Raw genomic sequence first — 19,018 nt, forward strand, 5'->3', positions numbered from 1 at the left:
GTTACGTACTGTATTGATTTGATAAGTTTTATGTTGAAAAAATGATTAGAAAAAGTGTTTGTTCTACCTAATTTTGCTTTGTAGTCATATTTGTACTTTAAATGTATTTTTTTGTCTCTGCTTACACAATTTTACAATGTATCAGATGTAATGTTCACAGCTATAAAAAGCTCACCTATGTAAATAATTTCTTGGATGGCTACTTTTTTAATGTTGAGTAAAAACATGTTTAATGAGCGCTTCTCTTGAGTATTGTTTTATCCGACTCATACACTGCATCTGCAGTGCTCCATATTATCCATACAACCAAAGTGATGTTTGCTGACTGGTACGTCTCTCTCAGTTGTTTTTAAAAACTGCTTTATTGTGCTATAATCTATGTTGTAACATTCAAATAACTTTTATTGTGAAATTGTAGTAAGTCAAAATAAAGTTTCTGTTATTTATTCAGATATGAGCAATAACTGTTTATAGACAAGTACAATAATGCTTTATTCAATCCCATATTAAAACATTTAAAAGAAATCACAGTATAAAACCAACTCAGAATTCCTGAGCAAACCATATAGCATATTTACATGTGTAGTCTCTCATATATATAAATTTTTTCTTTCATGAATTGTAGGGTTTTTACTGTCCAGATGAATTGCAAGAACATCATGTACAGGTAAAATGACTTAAATACACACAGTGCCTCTGGAAAGGTTGGTATAAATATCAAGAGCATGCTACACTGAAAATGCTCTTTTTGAGGTTTTGTGTTAATGCCATTTTGCTTTTTCAAGATCACAAACATAATTTGCAAACTCCTAAAAATATCTTCTATTTTTAATGCATTTTGTTTTTCCAGGTAGTATCATGTTTCAGTGCTGGATCATGTTTCTCTTAAGAGTTAGCTGCTCAAGCTTTACTGATCTAATATTTATCATATAAAACTGTTCTTGCTGCTAAACACATAGCATCCAGGCTTATCAAGCTGATATTACTGTTTGATAAACCTAACTAGCAAAACTGTTGAACAATATGATGCTTCAACATGTCCTAAAGCAATTTCCATGTTGTCCTCATGCACGAGTGTTTTCTTCCAGACATGCCAGATTCCTCCCTAAGTTCAGAAACATGGTTCACTGGTCTCTTCAAACTAACTGCAGGTGTTCGTATGTATTTTCTGAACTCTGAGTTCAAATTTTCTCCCTGTGCAGGTGTGGGTTTTCTCCAGTTACTTCACTTTCTTCACATTGTCCAAACTAAGTGTGCCAAGTTTTTCTTTCAAGTCCCCCCAGGTGGCGGTACATGTCTGTGTGATTGTTTGCCTTTTGTGTTTCTGTGTTGCCATGTCCTGGATCAGCAACCTAACCTAGTCCGCACAATATATTGCAAATTATCGCAATATCAATGTGCGCAATAATCATATTTCAAAGGACTGTTTGGAGTGAAATAATTCCAGATAATATATTCCAAGACTTATGAAATTGCATTTTCTTCCAATATTAATCTAGTTGGACACGGCCTCACTGCAGCAAATACTCTCACTGGACACTAATAACATTGACCCAAAATGCTAAAGATCACAGAGTGTAAGAAGCACAGACAATAGAGACAAGAAGGAAAATATTAGGCATATCGTAACTGATATCATCAATCCAATACTTACCAATATTATTTCCACTGAAAGATGTTCTAATGTCATGCAGTTGTGTCCTAACTCTTAACTGCCTTCTGTTCAATGACTTCTGGAGACACTTGGAGATCATCAAGCATCAGCATCCCACGACACAGTAAGGATAACACAAACAGAAAATTGATATATTTGTGCATTAATTGAGGTATCAACTCAACTCCAGGTACACTGGAGCCTCCCATAACTTGTCCTTTACGATCCTCTCTAGTTGTCAGACCCAATCCATTTTACCGACCACTGTATCAGGACTGGACGGTGGTGTGATTAAATTTGGTTCTAAGAGTAGTGTTTCCCCAGAGTCTTCCTCTTCCCGCCCAACACAGCCTGGAGATACACCAGCAAGATGCAACACATTTGTCCCTGCGGTGAACCCCGACAGCTTTTTGGCAAACACTCTGGATGCCATTCGAAGCCCCCCTGCCCTTTTCCGCCTTGCTGATGCTGAGGCGATTTGTTTGGAGCCCGCCAGCTCAGTCAGAAAGCCCAGACTTTGGGATGGAAGACTGTAGAGATGGAGTCCACAAAAAAGCCTTGGAAGCGGTCGGTAACCACCTGGAGGTGCAGGAGGGAGTGACTCAAACTGCACCAGCATGAACCGCTCGCCTGCACGGCCCTGTAAATAGTCTGCAAGAATACAGCTCAGCGAGGCGCCAAAAACATCCACGTGCCGGGACAAGGCAGAGTCCCCCTCCGCTCCTCTGACATTCTCTTCATTGTTCTCGCAGCTGCGGGCTCCCCATTCCTCCGCTCTGGTCCACGTGGTCTGGGTTAGGACTAGCACCACCTTACCGCCCTGCCGCTTCAGACGGTCCAGTCGCGAGTGGAGCCAGGGCACGGGGCCGAGCACGCTGAGTTCGCCCTGGCTCCAGAGGTCAAGAGACACGGTGAAGCCCAGGGCCTGAAGAGATGAACCCAAGTGACATAGGAGCTCTGGGAGACGCTTGTCATCATCAGGCGGATATAGCAGCATCACATGACCGCCACCCACAGCACCTGAAAGAAAGAAAACATTCGTGCTGGCTGTTTTCAATCACAAGACAAAATAAATATTTGTTGAATATAATGCATGTCGTAATAAATTAACACTAAATGTACTTTTTAAGTCACAGAGTAAAAAAAAAAAAAAAATCTCACCTGAACTATACAACTGGTATAAATTAAAAATCTCACTTCTGCACTGCCTTGAAAAACTGTTTCATATTTTGTCACATGATAAATATAAATTTATGAATTTTATTGTAATTTTCTGTAGACGGACACTAAGAAGTCCATGGTTGTAAAGTGGAGAAAAAAATATTAGATACTTTTCAAGTTTCTGAACAAATAAAAACATGAAAAGTGTAGAATATATTTGTGCCAATACTTTGAAGGAAAACTTTCACTGCAATTAAAGCTGCCAGGGGGTATTTTCAAAAGGTTTCCACATATTCTCCATTTGATTAATGTCTGGACTTTTACGTTGCCATTTTAAAGCATTGGATTTACATTATTCTTACTCACTCCTCCGTTGTTGTATATTTATGTTTGCTGCTCGAAGGTAATCATTCACAGCTGTTTCTTTTATGGCAAAAACCATAAACAGAACTTCTTATAGCTGGATTCTTGGCACTCTCACTAAATTAGCCCTTATTTGTGGAATGGACGACTAATGGTTACACTGTAGACAGTGTGGCTTCACTGCATCTCCTTCATAGTTACAATGGCCAATTTTCTCTTTGATTTCCTCTACAGATAAGTACAGTTGGTAGGTTTGCAGTTTGCAGTATTGTTTTAAAACTTTGATTTAATATTTTCTACAACTTTATCTTTAGCAGGCATGTTCCTTAGTCTGCAGTGATGCTGTTTATTCACTTATCTCCTCAAACAACCTCTAAGCATCACAGAAAAGCTAGATTGAGATTTAATTACACTTTGGTTGATTATTTTAATTTTTCAAAAATACTTTTTCTTTTCCTTTACAACTATGCGCTACTTTGTATCTACAACATAAAATTCAAATAAAACAAACAGAAATTTGTGTTTAAAGCAAAAATTTTAAGCAGTAAGACTAGTTTTTAAAGGAATTGTAACATCAGCAAAAGGGTTGTTTTTTTGTCGACGTAAACAGAAAACAAGAGCTAGACAAACCTTTGACGTCATCATCCTTCAACCATCTCCAAACATATCCTGGAGAAAAAGCAGAAATAACATTGAGACGTTTTCATACTAACCGCAAGAGACATTCAGTTTTGTATAATAAAGAAGCCAACCTTTCAGAACGCCTTGTATCAAATAGACTCCAAGTATAGCTAAACATATCAGGATAAATCCGACGAGAAGTGAAAGAATCCATCTCTCTCGATGTGCTAAAATAAAACAAAATAAATTTCAAAAACTCAAGAAGCCTTCATAAGATTGTGTCTAAGATTTCAACCACATCATGAGATTGTAAATGTACAGTGAAAGTCAAATGTTTTGACACTCGTACAAATCTTGTTTTTCATTAACTTTACTGCTTCATTTAACGGTGACAATCAGTCTTTTGTTGGCCACGGTTACCTTTAATGAAACATGCTGTCATTGTCATATTATGTCAAAATGGCAGATTACACCCAAGTCAGCCAGTTATAGCACAATTAGCACAATTTTCAATTAAGGCATTTTAACTGCTTATAGTTGCCAAAGATGGTCCAAAGACAAGGACCATTTATTAAAGATTATTCAACAAAGCCAACTGTCATCAAACTTTTCACGCCAACTCCACCCACAGGGATATAAAGTTTTTAGTGCTTCTCCTGAAAATGAGTCAAGTTAAGTTTTAGCTATAGATAAAAAATAGCAAAATCATTCCCAATGTACACACTTCTTTCTGTATTTTCCCTTTTCTATGGCATTAGAGGCAGTAGCTGATGCTGCTCAATATCCTTCTCTAGTGAGCTGCTGATGTCACTTTATCAAAATTTGGTGGCTCAAGGTTTCATGTTTATTAGTGAGTTCAGTGTGGCCTACTTTATAAAAACATGACAAAGAGAGCAACAGTGAGGCAGTAAAGTTTGGCAGTAAACATGTTTTTCTTAGGCATAAACTGTACAATAAAATTCATTAAATGATCCACATAAAAATAAACATTGGACATTGTTTTTAAGATTATGTAGTAGTTTGAATTCTTACTTTCAAATGGACACTGGGGCTCTGAGAACGAGACCATCCATTCAGATTTAACCTATAATATAATGGTTTAAAGTGATTGTAGGTTCAATGGTTCAGTACAAACCATGTTTAAACCATGTTAAAAACAGAGAGGATTTATTGAGGAAAAAAGTACAAATGGTACCTGCACACAAAGCTGAGGGTGTGGCTGGAGCAAGAACTCCCCTGTTTGCTGAAAAGACAAAAGGAATAAATTAAAATGCAAATTAATAAGTATAATAAATAGATCTCAAAATGATCTGAAAGCACAAAGATGTCTGAAATACTGGCAGGAACAGATGTAACCACACCGCAGATGTCTGACATGTGGTGCACAAGGACATCTCCTCAGACAACAATGCTGCCTGACTTGTAAAATGACTTCATGCCAGGCATTAAGCAAACAATGCCTTTTCTTTTATACGAATCATTTAAATTGTAATCTTTATAGGTCTCCAGGTCGACAGTTACACCATTAAAAGTTTGACTGATTCCAAACATTCGTCAGCATAAGTCATTTTGACTGAGGCACAAAATTTTGACATCTACTTTATGAACGGAGGGTGTGGCATATTGAGAGATGTTTTCTTACCCAGTGTACTCTGTGCGTCGCAGTCCAACCAGTAGTCTTGAGTTGCTGTTTGGACCCTGTCACTTCTTCACACTGGCCCCCTGCCATGTCTTTCTTGCACAATTGCACCTCTGCCTGCACTTTACAGGGAGAGGTTACATTCCAGCTCAGTCCCGTTTCCCCAATCCTTAACGGAGACTCCACCATCGTCACAGACATGTTGTGCTGCATTCTTCTCAGAGCGTCTATTAAAAAAATAAAAAGCAGAAAATGGGACGTCATATTCCATGAACCAATTCATCACGAAGCAGATAAGATCGGACAGCAACATCAGGAAACAGCTCTCACCTGTTTTCTTTGTGAAAGGACAGTACTTCCCTTTCGTGTTTTTACTGTCAAACCATGCCTACAAAAATAGTCACGTTTTAATCATTCCTTTCATCTTATGTATATGAATATTTTTCCGAGTTAAAATTCTAGTTACCAGGAAGCATAGGCATGGTGCAATGAGATATGATGGAATAACTGTTTCACTCTCGCCAGTGGGCTGCACAGACAAGAAAATTACACAGGCGAAACTATTGTTGAACATTTTGAAATGTGTGCATGAACACTTTAGGGATGACTTACCCACATAAGCGGCTGTCCAGATACGCCATCCCATTCCATTACCCAATAAACCTTCTCTTGTGTGGGAGGAATATTTTGCAGTTGCAGCCGGACCGAGCTTTCTGTGTCATTTACATGGAACCTGGGAACTGGGAGAGGAACACGTCAGTCATTGCAAACAACTGACTGTAGTCCTTTTTTAAATGCATTGCGTGACCACATGTGCTAGGACAAACAAACAAATGATTCCAGATAATGTTTTATCTTAAAAAAATCACAAAGTACAGAAAAAGATACATACATTTGTCATCTTCATTATAACAATTGAAGATAACAATTGTTATAATGAACATTAAAACTTTTTGCATTTAAAAACATGCAAAAAGTTTTTAAATTATGATTTGTTTTTTTCATTAATTAAGGGGGGAAAAAGCCACCATTAGTCCATGTGAGAAACAACTTCCCTCTCTAAACCTAAAAGCTGAATGCAACAAATTGGCCTCAACCATTTGTGATACTTGGCAATCAGTCTTTAAATTGCTGTAAGGGAGTTTGACCTGCTTTTCTTTGCAGAAGTGGTTTAATTAAGCCACATTAAAAAATTTTAAGCATCTCAACCAGATTTAAGTCTGGACTTTCACAAGGCTTACCCAAAATCTTCCTTTAATTTTTTAATTCATTCAGACGTGGACTAATTGATGTGCTTCAGACCACTGTCGTGCTGCTTAACTCAAACGCTCTTGAGCTTAATCTAAAAAACTGATGATCCGATATGCTTCCATCAATTTCAGCAGGTCGTTGAGGTCATGAAGCAGAAAAGCACCCTACACCATCACACTACTGTCTCCATGTTTCTCTGTCTGTACAGAGAAACTCTACTGTACTTTTAATGAAACGTGCATCTTAAAAAAGGCTCTGCTTTTGTATCATCAGCCCACAGAATACAAAACCGAATGTAACATTTCTTTAGATTTTTGTGGACAATTGTATTTGTGAAATTTTAATCTCTTACCGTGGAGCTCTTGAAAGAGATTTAAGGGGCAGACTGAAAGAAAGAGGAAGGAAAATGAACTCTCTGATTCTGCTGTTTTTTGTTTTAATAAAATTACAGCATTTTAACTCACCTTCTTTAGGTGCAGGAAATGTGATATTTTTGACGATTTGTGTTTCCTTTGAATCGGCTGTGACCACAACAGGAGCCTCAAAATCCACTTTCTCTATCAGCAGCAACTGTGTTAGCCGAAAATATGAAACCAATGTAAACTTTTACACCCTCATCAATCCATTGTATATCTGCATTGCATTTTTAAATGACATCCAGACACTTTAAATAACACTGTTTTACGAACGTGCTAGGCTGCCGTCAGTCACATTTGAACCGTTCAAAACATTTATTGTGTACTCTTGGTAACATAACTTTATCTCATGCTGCACCATACAGATGGTCTGTCTGCTCCAATGAATTTTTACTCACTTTAGGAAGAGGTCATAATTGAGATAGCAGAGAAGTTGAATCTTGTTTTTCAATTTAAATAACTAGTAATATTTTGACCACTTGAAGGTCATTTAAAGTCTGTACATCATCTAGAACAACACAATTAGGAAGAAACTATATTAAAATTATAAAGTAAATTTCAGCTACTTTAAATGCAGCATGCAGATGATCCCAGTCTGAGGATTTCAAAAACAGCTGATCTGGATTTTAATGCACAGCCATGATATCTGAGTCCAAAAAAAGGTAAGCAAACAAGAAGCAGTTCTTGTGTGAGTAAGAACAAATTATTGATGCAAGAGGATAATTTGCATCATAGCTCAAAAAGTTAGAAAAGTAAAAGAAACTTAAATAACCGCTAATTACAACCAGGGTATGTGCAATACCATCCATACACACAACATGTTGAAAGTTGAAGAAGAAGAGCTTCTCTGCCAGCTGGCACTTTGTACAGTGCATTTGCAGTCTTGGAATTGGGCAATCATCATATCAATTATCACTATGGTGAAACATTTCTTACCATGATAAGAATTTTGATTTTTCATGATAAAAATAAATGACATCAGAAAACTTCAAAAACTTAAGACTATTGGCAGGATTGCTACTTTTACTATGTTCTTTTGCTTTTACGATTTCCATGTGGAACCATAAATTCAAATATTTGATAAAATGCAGATTATGTGTGCATAACCAGCAGACGTAACCTGTGTTATGTCTGCAGGTTTTATCAGAAATCTTTTTCTGATAAAGATTATAAAGAGTAAAAAAAAAAAGAATCATACTGTTAGGTATGATTTTATCAGCAGTTTTTATATTTATTGGGCTTGAACTTCAGTGACATACTGAGAGATTACAAAGAAGCTATAAATATTTTTGTGACTACTTTTACAGCTATGACAATACATACCACAAATTCTAGTAATAAAATTTTCAGTCTACGTTCCCCATTCCTAACAGAGTCTCACCAAAGTCGTATTGTTCCTAACTTGATGTCTACTTTAACATAGTAATGCGTTACAAAGCTCAAATCATCTCCAACTGATTTCTTGTTGAATCTGTGCCACAAACAAATGAGGCTGTTCTCAAATGAGGCTGCTGTACAAGCCAAGGTAAATATAGTAAGCATAGATTAGAAATATGTACATTCATCTGAAACCAGTCACTTATATGGATGTTCATTCTAAATAAAACAATCACAATAACTATATTTCTTTAAAAAAATATAATTTTAAACATTAAAATAATTTCAAGTAGTACTTAATTACTTTGTAACAGCCCAATAACGATGATAGACTATAATTATATAAGAAGTAGGCAGAAGTTCACTAAAGGGCTTCCAGCAATGATTAGTAACAGGAAGAAGAGGAAAACTGTAACTCCAATAAGGAAGAGAAGCTCTGCAGCAATTAGTTAGATAAAATTAAACCCTTATAGGTTGATTTTAATATTTCTGTTGTCTAAGAAAGTTTGGCTCAACATGAGATGAACAAGAACACATAGATTCAGAGAGTAGATAAGAAACATCATATATTTATTCTACTACAAAGAAAGCAGAATAAAAATAGCTTTACTTGACTTCCTTGTTCAGGGATCCTTAGCTTAAACAACAAAATTTGATTACATCTGTTTTTAAAGATATACTAAAATTAATCAGGTGGCGCTTTTCACCCTACGATATTCTAACGATATATCTATCTTTCCCTCTTTCTGAGCAATTTTATCTTACTCGATTTAAAGAATTCAGCAGCATAAACAAAAATAAATGCAGCAAGAACAATAAAAGTCAAATTAACAAAATGAATTAATATATCCTTACTGTAAACTTGAGAATTTCTGCTCAGACTAGTCCATTTGTACCACACATTTATTGAATATTGTACTTGAGGTAATATTGTACGTATAAAATTTTACAATTTACTTTTAAAAACCACGACAAAGTGCAGTTGGTAATAGTTTCTGGGCATTCAACTGCATGAGTTTCCAAAGAATTTAATGAACTCAGCAAAGCAAAAACGTCTTGCCCACAAGATGTTTGAACATGTTTCTGCTTCTGCTCCAGGGAGTTGCTTTAAAAACTCATGTCTACATGTTTCGTTATGTTCGTTCTTTTTTTTTTTCAAACACACAATGACGCCACGTAGGAGGATGATATCAATTTACCAGGAAGAAGTCAACGGGAATAATTTCTCAAAAAATAGAATTAGTAGGAAAAGAGAGACTTCCGCCTGTCACCGGCAGAATAAATACCTTTGATCTTTAGGGACCATTATCTACTATCATAGTTAAAATTAAGTACTGTTTATAAAATATGTAAATATTTAGAAACAAGGTTTTTTTAATCCTTTAAGAAGCATAGTTCATTTCATTTATTTGAGACCCAAATTAAACCAAAATTTAAAAGCTGTGCTCAAAAAGCTAAACATACTCAGAGATTCAGCTGCTTGCAGTACTTCTAGCTCTGATCAGTTGGATAATCTTATCAGTCTCGCTCATTGTAGTGGAGGAATTTATGGCCCTTTCTTTACTCAAAGAGTTGTTTCAAAAGTTGTATGCAGATCTATCTTAAGGTCCTATCAGAGCATTTTAGTCAAGGCAAGGCCTGGACTTGACTGAACCCTTCTAAAACCTTTAAATTTTTTGCCACTCTGCTATCGATTTTCCTCCAAGTTCAGAAAAACCTTTTGATTCACCTCATGAATTCACTCTTAATTTGGTAGAATGTCCACTTCTGAAAAGTTTGAGTGCTCTCCTCAATATTTTCAGTTTATTAGAGCCATCTCTCTCAATGCCAATGAACAGAGAACCTTCTAACCGTTGTCAGATTTATGGACGGCAACAATTACTTTTCTAAGATCATTACTGGAGTCCTAGAAAGTTTGCTTACATGGATCTGCTTCAAGTTCCTGCTGATCAGCTGATTGATTGTATTTTTAATCAACTAAACCCAGTTCTACAGTATCTACTGTAAGAATTCCTGTGGAAAAAGTACAGGTGGGTTAAATTTTCAATACATTTCCTCTGCGTTGAGACTTTTTGTTGAATTTGTGTTAAAGGGTTGCATGTGATCTAGTGTTGTTCACCAGAGGTTGTGCGTTGCAAACTGCAACACCAGAAGAGGATTAGATGAATAATTTTAATAAAGCTTGCTATGTAAAGTCTATGTAAAACCATTGACTTCAATGAAGGTGTCCTTTTACCAGGACTGTTCTTGAGGCTATCTTTTATACAAGGCTTACCTCATATTTGGAGGACGCGCTCCTGTAGGTTGGTTTAAAACGGATTGCCCTGCAGATATCGATGGAACCCGGCAAGGAGAGACAGACTTTCACAATAGCTACAAGACAAAGAAAACAAATGTTATATAAATTACAGTATAAAGAGACCCAGTTATTATAAAGAGCCAACTACAGTGTCATTCACAATATTAGCACTCCTAGTAAAGACACACAGAGGACTGAAAATTTGGTTATCTTTTGTATGTCAGAAAAATTAAACCTTTTTAAATAAGCTCATCTGGAGGTTTGCTGGTAAGTGTGTTAATATAATCAATAGAGGAAAAATCACCTTACTTCATGTAACTTTTATAAATATATATATATATATTTTACATATTTGTTGATTGTCATGACAGTATGGTATGAGACAGTTAATCTGTGGAAAAAAAAATCTAACTCCTTCGCCTTCTCCTAGTGATAACTACAAACAACTAATTAGAGCCAGGAGGCGGGTTTTAGCCCTCTGGCTCCTGGTGGTGAGATAAACTTGGATATTAGTCCAGCCATGTAACTAAAGGTAACTATGTTATGGTGGTCAGCACAAACAGACTTGTACTGACCATCAAGAACTAAGATTTGCCCTTAAAGAAAGAGATCATCTCAACCTGCTCACACTTCGATTCAGAGCAAACAGCTTAAAACACATGAGACTGTCACGTAATTGGCTGGATAAAGGTCCAAGTTCATCTTACCACCATGAAGATGGAGTTTAAAAAAATCTTACTATAAATAATTGCTGGAAGGAGTGGCGTCTTAGGTCACTAACTACCATTAGATAAGATCTACATGTCGGGAAGAAATCGTTGATACCATCACAAGCCTGAACTTGTAGAGTTTGCCAAATGCTATTGGGACTTAAACCTGAAATTTGTAATATATTATAAAATTCATGTAATTGAGTGTGATTATATCTATATGATTGGACTGATTTGGTTAAATAAGTTGGAACCGTTAGTGTTATACAACAGTTTGAGTTGAGTTACAAACATAATGAATTTAACTCAACAGAGTGTTTGAGTCAGCTGAGACTAGCATCATCCACATTTGATGAACAGACCCTCCAAATTAGTTTGGTAGGAAATACAGGATGAATATGGGGAAAGCACCTCATGGCCTCTGTTATACATAGTGTAGATTCCATCAAACTGTGGGACTGTTTCTTCTCTGATGGCCCTAGAAGTTTTGACTTTTGACTTTAAGGGAAGATCAGTTTTCACTGCCAGTAAACTGAAAATGGGTCATCATTTGGATATTTTGGTACGATAATGAGCCAGAGCAAATAACCACATCAAGATAGATATGATTTATCGGAAACAAAAGTCTACTTCAGTACATCACCAGCTCATTCCCAAAACCTAAATCCTATAATAATAAAAAAACATATGAGGTGAATAAAGAGAAGAGAACATATGGGAGGACCAGGACCCTTTATTCACTCCAGTTCTGTGAAATCTTGTGGAAGACAACTAAGAGCTCTCCCATTTCCAAACATAACCTAGTAGTTTCAATCAAATATTAATGAGCAATTAAATGAGGCACTGACAATTTATCTAAAATAATTACTTTTCAACATTTCCCCACCAGTCAATGTGGTAAGGCAATAATTTTCTACAATTTTACAACTTCTTACACACCTTTACTGGGAGCACCAATGATGTGACATGAGCTTTAACTACCCTCCTTAAGAGTTTATTTCATACCTTCTTCATCGCTGTCGTCACCTGATCCGTCAGGACTCTGCTTTTCGAAATCTGCACCTACTGCAACATGTACGGTAATTATATCAGCAAAGAAAACAGTATTACTAAATACTGCAGAAGCAACAACAGAAGCCACAGTGCTGCAGCAAAAAGCTACAACAGAAAATACAGACAGACAGACAGACAGACAGACAGACAGACAGACAGACAGACAGACAGATAGACAGATAGACAGACAGACAGACAGATAGACAGATAGACAGATAGACAGATAGATAGATAGATAGATAGATAGATAGATAGATAGATAGATAGATAGATAGATAGATAGATAGATAGATAGATATCTTTTAGAAAATAAATATTTGAAGTTACCCTGGAGACTGATTTTAATTTGTAGACATGGTTCACAGACCAAGTGGCAGTGAGTGGCGTTAAGCTGAAAGTGTGTAATATTTAGAGAGCCATATGGATCAGGTGGGGCATCTCTGAAAGACACTGAAGACAAAGAGCGTCTGTTTAGACCAACTGCGGGCGTGCGAGCTTGTCATTATAAAACAGAAGCACATTTACAACAGATGTCATGCAGCTACCTTTGGTCATGTGGCAGTCAGAGAGACCCTGGAGGCGAGGAAAAAAAAGATATAAGAGAAATGTTAATGAACCACACCTACAAAGCACATCAACAATAAATACTGGCTTAACAGGTGTTCACATGTTTTATACAAGAACAAAACCACTACAGCTTATTTGTGAACAAGACAAGAGTAAAACTTAATTTCAACCTGGCTTTTAAAAAATTTTATAGACTCTGTGGACTTGTAAAATCTGAGGTTATATTTGTTTACAATTATAATGCAGTTTTCATAAAAGCTTCACAGCTTCCTAAAGCTTCTGAACTTCATTCCACCTTATGACAAACAACAGAAAAAATGCACTAAATCATTTTTTTAGTACATTTCCCAGTTTTCTTCTCTTATTGAATGTGATTGGTGGGTGTAAGGTTATCACAACACTTTTCATAGAGCTGTCATCTGAAAAAACATGAACAAAAAACAGTATTTGAAATTTGGTTTCATGTTTGATGTCTCTAGTCGGCAGGGTTTTTTAAGTGACTGTGTCAGTTACCTCAGCCATGAGTCATAAACTCCACAAACTCTATTAGTTTTTCCTGTTCACCCATAAAAAGTGGTTTTTACATTTTAAAAAAAAAGCTAAGGCTGGGAGACTTTGTTATTTTGGAAGAAAAAAAATCAACCCATTGCATAAAAACAGCATTTACCTGGTTTTTTTGTTTGTTTGTTTGTTTTTAAACAAGCTTTTTTTCATGTTTTTCTCCTGTGCTCAACAATGCATAAACTATCTATGGTAAAAGAAGAGAGGAATATATACAGCTAACCTCTGGTAAACATGTGCCAAAAGAGAAAGACAAGAGAACAAGCGTTTAGGTCAGGCAGATATCTATTGATCTACATAACTCAAGAAGATACTCGCCTATTATTTTCAATATCTACAGTCTGGATAATGATGAAAAAGTTTGAAACAACTGAAATTGTGAAACGAAAGGCTGTAAAAATACTTTATTCTCCCATTATGGATCACATCAAGGATGGTAAAAAGATCTCAGAGGCTGAATTTTAGGGAACTGTATCATCTTGTTATTACTGCATCTGCAGAGCAGCAAATAGTTTGAAGGTTTTACCACATCTTTGCCAGGTGTGCCAGTAAAAATGGAGGGTTCTGTGTTTTTAGGAGCTCGGAAATTGTTCAAAGGTGACATGAAGCTCATTTCTGGATCACATTAAGAAAAAAATTGTTCCTGGAAAATCAAATTACCTCAATTTTAAGTAACTCAAATTTAAATACTTTTAGTTTTCTCCTTAATTCCACTTTATTCTCATCTGTTATTTCCCCGCTTTCTTCTCTTACTGAATGTGTTTTGGTGGGTGTAATTTACAACTAACCATTTATTTTTATAGCATGTCTGACAGATTTGGGTTAAATCAGAGCAGAGTGCTGGTGACAGATGTGTTTTTATCCCCCGCCCCCCAAAAATGTGTGACTACAGAAGGCTGTTGCTGTAAATAATAAGTAAATAATAATTTATGCCAGATTATCACTTGGAAACAGTGTCAAAACAAGCACATCCCAGATTTCCGCAGTTTGGTTTGATTCTATATCAGTGTTTATTGTACAAATTGTTTCCACTCAACTAATTTTAGTACAACCAGTTTCAGGTGTCAGCTCCAAGCACATATTTTTAATTAACTTGCTCTGTAAATCTGTAAGAAAAAACAAAACATATTGTGTTTGTGCAAAGCAACTACTAAGACTCCAACCTGTTGCTTGTGTACTTTTGAAATTGCATTTTCTTCCTGTCACTCAAATTTATATTTATACGCTTGGATTCAGCACACCAAACAGCTATCTTCACACCGGAGGGAATAAACAGGCATCAGCCAACTACTGAGACCAAAACACTTCAGGCATTATCTCTGTTCCAGTAGAGGATTACAAGGAATGCAACAGTTACAATACAGTCTGTGAAGGGTGAATCTCCACCAAAATCTTAAATAGTTCTCTGAAGGCTGAAGTTATTTCTGTTGATTGGGCATTTTCTTTCCATACTTTTTTCTTTCACTCAACTTTCCACAATACAGCACTCCAAACAGACTTAATGGAAAATTGAAAAGTCAGTCAGTGCCTCCAATGATTTAAGTCATTGTAAAGCAAAATTTTAATATGTAAACGAATTTAAAATGAGTCCTAATCTAATATTCACAGAAACTGAATCATAAAGAGTAAGTTAATGATCACAATTATCCATGAAATGTATCACCCTGTCTAATGAACCTGCATAATACCGGAGCTCCTCTTACTGATTTGAAATAATAAACTTTTAGGTGATGTTCTAACTTCTCAAAGTGCATTTAGTAGGTACAGTCATTACAAAAAAAGTTTAAAAAAAAACTTTTTTATGAAGAGACGCTGAAAATGACAATTTAATTTTAGAAGGCTGTTTCATACTACTCAGACGTTTAGCGGTTTTGTGTGAAAGTAACTTGGTCAGAGCGCCTTACCCCGCAGAACAGAGGGGTAAGGTGTCACGCTCAGGACAGTTAAATAAGTAATGGACATTAAACTTTGATCCCTGCCTGGATGCGCGTCTTTTCTGAATTCCGACCCATAAAACAGTAATGTCAATACATAGCACTATCAAACAACTTTAGCGAACTATGTTATCACACATTATACATTTATGAAGCAGAAATAGACCAATTAGGTGTAATTTTAAAGCTTAAGTTGATCATGTCGGTTAATTCGGTTACCTGGCCGCAGAGTAGTTCAGGTGTGTCCTTTTCCTGCGCGCCTGCTGACAGGAGCTGCCACACAATGAGCACAGCCACAACATGCGCTCCCATGCGCAGAAAGGGAGTCATATTTTCCGCTCGAAGCCGACAGGGACGTTTTAATCCTCTTTTTCCAGCTTCTCCTTGACCGTTTCGTCCATAGAGCACCACTATGCCTCAGCGGAACTATATTTCCAAGAAGAAAACAAGCTGCTAGGCTTGCTGTTGGATCCGCACACGTGAGCCGCCTGTACTAGGTTTCACTGCACAAATTGAATGACAGCCCCGGGACGTGGGCATGTCGCTGTTGAGCTACCTGCTCAGATGCAACCTTGGAAAAGTTGTTGACTTCTCACAGAGCTTGACAGGTTTCTGACGAGAAATGGGCGGATCCAGTTGTGCAGGTTGTGACGTAAATCTGAGCAATTGCCACACAGGTGAAAGATTTATGTTTCAGGACATGGAAGGATTTGGGGTAAACAAGAGCTTTCTGGTAGTAAAAGTTTAAAGTTGTCAGAAGATCTCAGATTTAAATATTATGGAAATGAAAGGATTAACATATGAAATACCAGTATATATGGAGGAAACTCAATGTCTTAATTAATTGTTGTTAATATGCCTCTGTGAGATGGATATGTAAAACTTCTGCTAGGCATGCTTAAGGTAATGAATATGTTTATTAAGCAAGCCAAATTTACAGCTTGGTCTGCAGGGAACAAATGCAAAAAGAGTTACCCCACCAAACTCTGGCTTTTTATAGGGTTGTAGGCAGCACACCCTTGGCTTCCCATATTTAACATGGTTATTATGTTTAACCATTGCTTTTGTACATGGCTGGCTGGCTGGCTGGCTATTGGACTTTTTAAGGCATGTCTTTGCACTAAATTTTATTTTGGGATATTAGAGTAAAAGGGGGACTGAATACAAATAAATGACAAATTATTCAAATCTTTACTTGTAAAATGAAATCTGAATCTTGTATCATTATTCTTTCACTTCACAATTGTGTGAGACTTAAAATTTGAAGGCACCACTTTTCCAAATAAAATTAATTTCTGTTAAAATTTTGTACCATTTTGTATAAATTACCCTTTTGTTTAGTTCCTAGGATCACATTGCTGGTTGCAGACAGATAAAAATAGGATTCACTCCTCCACCAGAAAAATATTCAGTGTTTACTGACAGAATCAAAACAGAACCTTATTCCAGCATCAATCATGAACTTCTTTTATTTATAGAAATCCTGTCAGTTTTTCTTTCTTTTTGATTATATGAATAAAGGAGTCAGTGGAAAATGTGCCTTGCTATCTCTTTATTGCAAAATAAGTGAAGGTTTGAAGAGTCAAGCATGTTTAAAGTTATCATAACAATAAGCACAAGGATGATAATCTGGATGATAATTTTTTATCATCCAGGACTGAGATAAAAAATTAAAAACTGAGAAGAGCAAATTTAATTAACCATCTTTTTCACAGCTGTTCAGCCCACAAAGGTAGTTGAACAGCCAACATCTCAAACAACTTTACAGTCTGTGCTAAATATTTGACAGTTTAGTTGTGGTCATGAATTTTTCTGCAGGAACCACATGTTTGTTTTTTTCAGTTGGGTGACAACATTTAATGACTTGCCTCCACCTAAATGCACATATCAGTTAGGTCAACTGATTGCTTCCTTGCTTATCTAACAGGCAGACGTGCCTGCAGTGTTTGGTTCAACCATAAATTTAAATACAAAATTATGCTGAGACCTTAAATACATACAGTTTGTTGAATTTTCAAATTGTAGGTTTGGCTCAACTCCACATTAAACACCTTTGTACTCGTGAGAGTAAACTGGCCTACCAGGGAAGCGCAGCCAACCTTCATAACATACTGAAAAATGCAACAACATCAAGGTATGGGTGTGGTATAGGCTTTTGCATAATATTTTATGACTGTGGCCTTTGATCGTGGCGATACAGTTAAATTATGTCTGAGTGTGATCAGCAAGGAAGGTTAAACACCTGACAATTAAAATCTGCATACTATGTTTGCAAAAGTATTACTAGGATTATATTTGATCTCCGTCAAGCAGCACATATTCATTTGTAAGGATCGCCTTAATTGTGATATTTTTAAGTAAATTCCAATGTAAGCAGAAAATAATTACAGTTTGCCTTTGGGTAATGTGGAAGATCTCGAAGGTTTAATAGGGAATGTAAGTGAGCAAACAACTAAAGAGCCCAGCCGAAAGGTCAGAAATTATGTTGCGGAGAAGCTAAAAGCAGGAAAAGTTTTAAAACCATATCCCAAGATTTGGATCTGTCACATTGATGTAGTTGATCTATTTTTTTTTTTTTTGCTTCCACTTCACCACTGCGCACTACTCTGTGTTGTTCTGTTAATTTAAAATCCAAATAAAATAGACTTTGCGATCATGAAAGCCTATGAAAATGTGCAAGGTATGTGAATTTTTCCAAGGTCCTGTAGAGTAAAAACGTTATCCCCCATAAATGTCATATAACACAGGGTACATGACATGAGATTTCACAAAGTACACTTTTTTTCTGTCAAAAGCATTTCATTATTCTACATTGTTCTATAATGCCAGCAGTGCAAGGCTAAGGCTAAACATGGTTTTCTGAAGCAGTGAAAACAAACTTACAGCTGCACAAACATTTCCTAAAGTGGCAATCATATCCATCTGCAGATATCCTGTAGCGTCTACAGTGTAAGCTTACAGTTTAAAGTTGCTTTGCATAAAATTAACCGTTAACCTTTGATGGGTCTCTTTTGTACAAGGGGGATAGACATGAGAAAGTACCTCAGTCATGCTTTTCTTGCTCTAATGCTCTGAGATCTTTGAGGTAACAGCTTACGTTTAAGTAAGAAACTAATACTGGGATAGATTTATCTTCATCAAATGACTCCTGGTGACAAATTATACAAATGAAGTGTTGTAAACTCAATGCATTACCTAAAATTTGAATGTAGGAGGTAGTATGTCTGCAGTATAATCAAAATTGTCAAAAGCAAAAACAGTTAACCTTGCAGGATCATAACATGAAAACACTCAAAACTTGCAAATAAGTCAGTCATCTTCATCTCTCAACGCTGCTGCATTCTAACAAAGGAAATCCTGAGACTGTAATGGCTATGTGCATGTGTTTAGACAATCCTATGCAAATGTGTCC

General features: G+C 36.3%; 1 protein-coding gene across 2 annotated transcripts; it reads right to left on the minus strand.

Moving 5' to 3' along the window:
- Nucleotides 1–428: 428 nt before the first annotated feature.
- Nucleotides 429–16,215, minus strand: LOC111609546 (interleukin-17 receptor C-like). 2 transcript variants are annotated; one of them, XM_023338669.1, is made up of 16 exons: nt 15,826–16,215; nt 13,090–13,117; nt 12,872–12,994; nt 12,497–12,553; nt 10,758–10,855; nt 7,154–7,259; nt 7,042–7,074; nt 6,051–6,178; nt 5,905–5,967; nt 5,769–5,826; nt 5,442–5,665; nt 4,995–5,042; nt 4,832–4,883; nt 3,931–4,026; nt 3,809–3,847; nt 429–2,674 (listed from the first exon to the last, which is right to left on the minus strand). In XM_023338669.1, the coding sequence occupies exons 1-16, from the start codon at nt 15,934–15,936 to the stop codon at nt 1,893–1,895; spliced, it is 2,046 nt and encodes a 681-aa protein (XP_023194437.1). In that variant the 5' UTR covers nt 15,937–16,215; the 3' UTR covers nt 429–1,892. The 2 variants fall into 2 exon arrangements, with proteins under 2 accessions (XP_023194437.1, XP_023194431.1); XM_023338663.1 differs by having other exon boundaries at nt 12,497–12,556; nt 15,826–16,214.
- Between the last annotated feature and the right edge of the window lie 2,803 nt (nt 16,216–19,018).

Source organism: Xiphophorus maculatus, chromosome 1, assembly GCF_002775205.1.
Source record: "Xiphophorus maculatus strain JP 163 A chromosome 1, X_maculatus-5.0-male, whole genome shotgun sequence".
NCBI lineage: Eukaryota > Metazoa > Chordata > Actinopteri > Cyprinodontiformes > Poeciliidae > Xiphophorus > Xiphophorus maculatus.